This window comes from Monodon monoceros, unplaced genomic scaffold (genome assembly GCF_005190385.1).
Source record: "Monodon monoceros isolate NGI ecotype Baffin Bay Population unplaced genomic scaffold, NGI_Narwhal_1 Super_Scaffold_12, whole genome shotgun sequence".
NCBI classification, from domain to species: Eukaryota; Metazoa; Chordata; class Mammalia; order Artiodactyla; family Monodontidae; genus Monodon; species Monodon monoceros.
Genome location: NW_021703768.1, coordinates 155,026,284 through 155,033,563, shown reverse-complemented (window position 1 = coordinate 155,033,563; position 7,280 = coordinate 155,026,284). Strand labels below are relative to the sequence as shown.

Here is a 7,280-nt window from a genome sequence, read left to right as displayed (position 1 = left end):
ACCATTCTAAAGTGAGCAATTCAGTGACATTTAGTACATTCACAATCACCTCTTTCTAGCTCTGAAACATTTTCATCACCCCAAAAGTGAACACTCTGTATTCCTCCCTCTACCCCCCAGCCACTGGCAACCACTATCTACTTTCTGTCTCTATGGATTTGCCTGTTACGGATATTTCATATAAATGGGATCACGCAATATGTGACTTTTTGTGTCTGGCTTCTTTAACTTAGCACAGTGTTTTTTGAGGCTCATCCATGTTGTATGTGCCATTCCTTTTTTATGGCTGAACAGTATTCCACTATATGGATAGACCACATTTTTGTTTATGCATTCATCTGTTATGGAAATTTGGGCTATTTCCACCTTTGGAATGTTACAAATAATGCTGCTCCGAATGTGACATGGGTGCATGGGTATCTGAGTCCTTGTGTGTATCTGGGGGTGGAATTGCTGGGCCATGTGGTGCTTTCTTCTTTAAGCATGAGTCTGATGAGCTTTCTCTACCAAGGCAGGCAGCTCTGCATACTTTATGTTTCGGAACCTGATAACCCTGAGAGATGATCAGATTTTAGACCAGAGCTACCCAACAGAACTTTCTGTAATGATGGAGACCTTCTATATCTGTTTTGTCCAATGTGGTAGCCACTAGCCATGTGTGGCTAGGGTGACTGAGAAACTGCACCTTTGTGTTTAATTTTAATTAACTGAAAATTAAATAGGCCCGGTGGCTGTATTAGCTCAGCCTTAGAAGTGACAAAAGAAGGACTGACTACCCCTTAGAGCACCTCCCACCTCACGCTTTTAAAATTTTATTTATTTATTTATTTATTTATTGGCTGCATTGGGTCTTCCTTGCTGCTCGCGGGCTTTCTCTAGTTGCAGCGAGCAGGGGCTGCTCTTCATTGCGGTGTGCAGGCAGGCTCAGTAGTTGTAGCGCACAGGCTTAGTTGTCCCGCGGCATGTGGGATCTTCCCGGACCTGGGCTTGAACCCGTGTTCCCTGCATTGGCAGGCAGATTCTTAACCACTGTGCCGCCAGGGAGGTCCTCATGCCTCCATCTTAACACTCCATTTTAGGAATTGAAAATCTGGAGCTCCATGATGATACTTGGAAAACCCAAGCTCCCTGCTCCTGAGAAACTTTTCTTTCTTAAATACCGTGGAAGGGGTTGAAGATATACAATGACCTACATGAATATCAACGCAAAAATCAAATTTAAGCTAGAATTGAAGACTGTCACTGGAAACATAATGTATACCTCTCCAGAAGGCTCTATAATCTCTTCCATAATTCCTTGCAGTTTGTTTCACTGAAATGGGTCCCACTGGGTAATGTGGGTCCTGCTATCTCTACCTACACTGCAGGGGAGTCTGGTGTTTTTTCCATCCACACTGATAGTTCCTATCAATTTTTGGTGCGAATAGTCTCATAGTGCTAGGATATTTTCTAAAGACTAGCAGATATGTGGTTAGCTCCAGAGTGTCTAGGGAGCCCTGGTTTGAGTACATCTAATTTTAGTAAGATAACTATCTATTGTATAATATTCCTAAATTATTTTACTGGCCTGTATTTATTGTTATAATAAAAAAATTAATGGAATCACTAAGGATAATGATAGCAGGAATAGACATTTACTGAGCTCTTATACTGTGCTAGAGATTTTTAAACAAGGGGATTAGTATAGATGAACTCATTTAATCCCTTCACCCCATGAAGTAGGTGCCATTAACATTCTCATTTCTCAGTTGATTTTGCAGGAGCATCTCTGGGACACTACAACCCCTATTTATAACAGAATGTGGAATTCAGGAAGTCATCTTCTGAAATATCCACATATATATTACTTAATCTGGTCCTAACAATGTTCACTTTAAATTTACTGTATTCACAAACGTAATTTTCCTCATCAAACTCAAGGTACAAATTATTTTATTGACTTCAGCGATCAGTTTAAGGGGATCTCTGATTAACGTTTGACCAACCCAATTTAACAATTGAAATTCTTTTAAATAATTATTCTATTTACCATGAGATTTCCTTTAAAAACTTACACCTACTTTCGAAAAATAATTTGACATTTTCAAATGCTGACAAACCCTTCCCAAGACCTTAGAATTCCCGGTACGTTATACAATTCTGATCGCATGTTCTCTAAAAAACTAAGTCATGCACTCATACATTTTAAAATGGAAATCATGTTTACCTATCAGAACCTCAAATGGTAAAGTTTCTTTCAAGGTTAAACACTTTCAATACCAGATCAATCTACCAGATTTTCCCTGGGATAAAACAACTACGTATTTGGTGTCTAAATCTCAGAGTGATGACACTTTCCGGAACCAAAGTAGCTTGTCACCACTAATAACAAAGACACCTTCAGGATTAGTGGGATTGAAACCCCATGAACTTGATGGTGGCAAAACTCAAAACGGCCGCGTGTCAGACGGCATTCCCCGCACAAAATTAACACTGAGCCCACTGTGCGCCTAGGCGCACCCAAATCATGCCTCGGGGTCGGTTTCCCGCGAGCCCTGCCTTGCGCAGATTCGCACAGGAACGCGCTCAAAAGGACACAGCCCTCGACCAGTGCGGCTCTTTTCTAGAAGATATGGGTGGCTCTGAAAAGAGCCTTTGGTGTCACGGGGCCCCCGGGGCGCACAGCCGTTTCCGGCCCGCCTCCGCGGCCTCACTTGCCCTTGGCCTTGTGGTGGCTCTCCGTCTTCTTGGGCAGCAACACGGCCTGGATGTTGGGCAGGACGCCGCCCTGCGCGATGGTCACGCGGCCCAACAGCTTGTTGAGCTCTTCGTCGTTGCGGATAGCCAACTGCAGGTGGCGCGGGATAATGCGAGTCTTCTTGTTGTCGCGCGCCGCGTTACCCGCCAGCTCCAGGATCTCCGCCGTCAGGTACTCCAGCACGGCTGCTAGATACACAGGCGCACCAGCACCCACACGCTCAGAGTAGTTACCTTTCCGGAGCAGCCGGTGCACTCGGCCGACAGGAAACTGCAGGCCCGCGCGCGACGAGCGCGACTTCGCTTTCGCGCGCGCCTTGCCTCCCTGTTTGCCTCGGCCGGACATCTCCCAATCAGGCGCGGGGAAAGAAGAAAGCCGAGAAACAGAACCCCAGGCAACGAAGCCGTAATACTCAGGGAGTCCTTATATATGGTCTTGAGGTAGTGGCGCCGGAGCCTCCCAATTGGGTAGCGATAGTGGCCAATCAGAAAAGGAAGCCTCCATCCCCTAATTTGCATGCGCCTTTTCCAGTGATGACGTTGCGCTGAGCTTGATCCTATCAGAAACTAGAAGCTCTTGATTCCTCATTTGAATACAGGACGTATAAGTTGAGTTGCTGGAGGCGTATCGGTTTTTCTGTTTGGAAAGATCTGCCGTAATGCCTGATCCGTCCAAATCAGCTCCGGCACCCAAGAAGGGTTCTAAGAAGGCCGTCACGAAGGCGCAGAAAAAGGATGGCAAAAAGCGAAAGCGCAGTCGGAAGGAGAGTTATTCCATCTACGTGTACAAGGTGTTAAAGCAGGTGCACCCGGACACCGGTATTTCTTCCAAGGCTATGGGTATCATGAACTCGTTCGTCAACGACATCTTCGAGCGTATTGCTAGCGAGGCCTCTCGTTTGGCGCACTACAACAAGCGGTCTACCATCACGTCCCGGGAAGTGCAGACGGCCGTGCGCCTGCTGTTGCCCGGTGAGCTAGCCAAACACGCCGTGTCCGAAGGTACCAAAGCCGTCACGAAGTATACCAGCTCCAAGTGAGGCACGCCCCGGTTCCCGGGAACCCAAAGGCTCTTTTCAGAGCCACCCACAAGATCGAGAAAGGGTTTCGAACACGTGAAGGGTTATGTAAACGCATCCGATGTGTGCTCCTTAGCGGTTCTTTGGTTACTGGGAGGACGTTCTCGTTCTCCCCGCTCCCTGTAGACGTGTGTGCGCGTGTGTATGGGAGCGGAATGGGAGAATATCTGTTTTTTACGGAGATCGGGTATGGAATGGCGACCCAAAATAACAACGTGGGAGGCATTCAGAAACTGGGTGTCCACCCTCGCCTTCGCCCAAGGTTACTGACGCTTCACTAAACAAAGTAGGAGCCCTGAACTCAAGTGTCCTTAGTGTGTGGAGAGTGCCATTCCCGGGGCTTGCGGGCATGGACTCCATGTCTAGCTTTTTGTGTTTGTGTGGTGTGAGCCTGTGGGTGAGGAACGCAGGTCACCTGCCCCCAGTGGGACCTCGTACCAGTCTCTCCACCTCCGTGTCCCCGATGGGTGAACCCGAAGGACGCACTTGGTGAGGCCCTGGGGGTTGTCGCGCAGCTCTGGCGGTGGCGCCTGGCGCTGCATCCCTGCCTAAACCAGACACCTTTATCCTAAGGCAATGAACCTTTCCGGGAGGATGTTTGCATGTCTGCATCCTTCAACCGCAGGATGTTTGACAACGGAAAGAAAAACGGAAGCGTGGTGGAACGCAGTGCTCCTTGCGCAGGAGCCGGATGTAAAAAGCCGACCCCTGCTGCAGGTAGCTTTAAGGGGGGTAGGGAAGTGGGGAGGAGGACAATTTAAGAGGAAAAATAACGTTTTTTGAAGCAAATGTAGTTTTCCCACTTAAGCCACGTTATTTTCTGTGACGCACTAGTGACGCAGAACTTTCCCTATTCTCTGATTTCATGGCATTCATTTGGAAAGTGTCATCTTAGTTCAAGGGAAAGCGCTTTGGCATGAAGAGTCTTCACTCTGAAGAAGACATCGCCTACCTTTTTTCTTGCCTTGTTTTTTTCTCATTTGTAAGATTTCAAATAATCACTACCTTGAGTCGTTTTGAGAATTCGATTGAAAAGTCGTGTCATCATCTCAGGCAAGGAACAGACGTTCAGTTAAAGGCTAATAATCATGTGTTTTGTGAATCATCTCCAAAGGAAGCGGGTTGCATGCCTGGTCCGGCTGGGTGGGCGGAGCTGGGGAGGACACGTCGCCACCCCCACCGAGTGTCTTCAGCCACGGCTGCTGGAAGCCCATCGCCCCCCCCACCCCGCCCGCCCCATTCCTTTTCCTACGTGGGTCCACTCTAAAAGAATTTCTAAAACCTCACACATTTTAAAGTTGGCGTCCAAAACATTTTATGGCTAGTTCAAATAGTTGCAAGGATGCAAATCCCAAGGTAGGACGTTTTACAAAACAAAATGGTCTCACATCAATCTTTTAAAGGTATCTATTGAAACAGCAATTCGATACCATAACCATAGCAACTCATAAAATACACTATTAAATTACTTGTTTAACACTGAGCGATTTTAGATAATTTTTTCACCTTGAACTCATATCTTCATTCAACTTCTGCCTCAGAATTTCATCCTAATGTAAGGTGTATATATATATATATATATATATATATATATATATATACTTTTTTTGTGGTACGCGGACCCCTCACTGCTGTGGCCTCTCTCGCTGTGGAGCACAGGCTCCGGACGCGCAGGCCCAGCGGCCATGGCTCACAGGCCTAGCCGCTCCGCGGCATGTGGGATCCTCCCGGACCGGGGCACGAACCCGTGTCCCCTGCATCGGCAGGCGGACTCCCAACCACTGTGCCACCAGGGAAGCCCAAGATATATATTTTTTACACTGTTTTATCTACCTCCTTTCTCTACAAAAAAGGATATTGAAATTTTAAAATACTTGTAGGTGACCAGAAGTCAGTGTTTAAAAATCATCTGGACAGTACACAATTGTTTAAACATAAGTAAGTTTTGATAGGTATATGTAAAACCGAAAATAAAACTTAAGTGACACCTGCCTCATTTAAAGAGATGGATAGTGGTCCCGCCCTCCCTCCCTCCCCCTCCTTTCCTTTCTGCCTCAAGTAGTTTGTGCATCCATGGGCATATATAGTATTATTATGGTTACAATGATAGCAGTGTGAAGCATCATTTCTTTTCCTTTGTTCTCTTTTATAGATACGAGCTCTGAAACAGTATTAAAAAAATAAATACCTCGAAATGGGAATTTTGTCAGAGCAGTTTAATTCATTTCTTTGCCTTCCTAGTTGTAATACAGAAATTAAACAGTGGGGCTTCCCTGGTGACGTAGTGGTTGGGAATCCGCCTGCCGGTGCCGGGGACCAGGGTTCGGGCCCTGGTCCGGGAGGATCCCACATGCCGCGGAGCAACTCAGCCCGTGCACCACAACTACTGAGACTGTGCTCTAGAGCCCATGAACCACAACTACTGAAGCCCACGTGACAGCTGCTGAAGCCCGCACCTGGAGCCCGCGCTCCACAACTGGAGGGGACACCGCAGGGTGAGAGGCCCGTGCACCTCAGCGAGGAGTGGCACCCCGCTCACCACAACAGGAGGGAGCCTGCATGCAGCAGCGAAGACCCAACACAGCCAAAGAATAAATAAGTAAATAGATAAGTAAAATAAATCTGTTAAAAAAAGTTAAACAGCGATCTGTCATCAACAAGTCCACACCTTTAATTTTCTCAGTCGATATCTGATTCATATTAAAAACTGCAAAATTCAGTCCTCCACTTTGAAATGGGCACCTGCTGACTGGGTCCAAGCCCTCAGCCTCCTACCAAGGTAGCTTGGGAGTCAGTATCTTAATGAAAACTTCTAGTCACATGAAAGTAGTCTCACAGATTCATGTGATTCTTTACCTTAATGAGCTTAAACCATAGGTCTAATAAGTGAAAATTGTCTCCAGCAGAGAACGTGATATATAGTGCTAGCAGTAGGCAAAAGCACTGCTTAGTACCAAAAATAAAAGAAGCAAAATGAAGATTTTACAATAATTTGCAAATACAATTCTTTAAAAAATAAATTTTTCTGCGAATAATGCAAAATATCAATTAATTTCGCGGTACTGTTGACTTCTTTGGCACACACAGAATTAGCTTGAAGTTAAAAAAAAGGCTGCCTCTATGTGCTGAACAGCCCAGTGGAGGTTGTACACACAGCCTCAGGTGCAGGCTGGGCTTGATTTAGCCCTCTCCTAGGAGGGGAATCTGTTAAGGAAGAGGCAAGGTGATACAGAGTCCCTGCTATTGAGATTTTATGATTGAAAAAACTGAGAGAAATTGTATACAGAAACCATGTCTATCATATTGTTACAACAAAGAAATACACGTTCTGTTAAGTTGAAAGTTAAACTAGGGCAGTTAACCAAGTACTTGAGAATACATAGAGGCAAGGAGAACTAGGACTCAGCACAATGGAATCATTCTCTGGATCTGAAATAACCAAGGTGAATGCTTAAACTAAGGACC

At 46.0% G+C, this 7,280-nt stretch overlaps 2 protein-coding genes across 2 annotated transcripts; one reads left to right on the top strand and one right to left on the bottom strand.

Moving 5' to 3' along the window:
• Positions 1-333: 333 nt before the first annotated feature.
• On the bottom strand, positions 334-3,109 carry LOC114892509 (histone H2A type 3). Its single transcript, XM_029217543.1, has one exon. The coding sequence runs from the start codon at positions 3,080-3,082 to the stop codon at positions 2,690-2,692; it is 393 nt and encodes a 130-aa protein (XP_029073376.1). The 5' UTR covers positions 3,083-3,109; the 3' UTR covers positions 334-2,689.
• Positions 3,110-3,361: 252 nt separating this feature from the next.
• Positions 3,362-4,982, top strand: LOC114891567 (histone H2B type 3-B). Its single transcript, XM_029215726.1, has one exon. The coding sequence runs from the start codon at positions 3,396-3,398 to the stop codon at positions 3,774-3,776; it is 381 nt and encodes a 126-aa protein (XP_029071559.1). The 5' UTR covers positions 3,362-3,395; the 3' UTR covers positions 3,777-4,982.
• Positions 4,983-7,280: the final 2,298 nt, after the last annotated feature.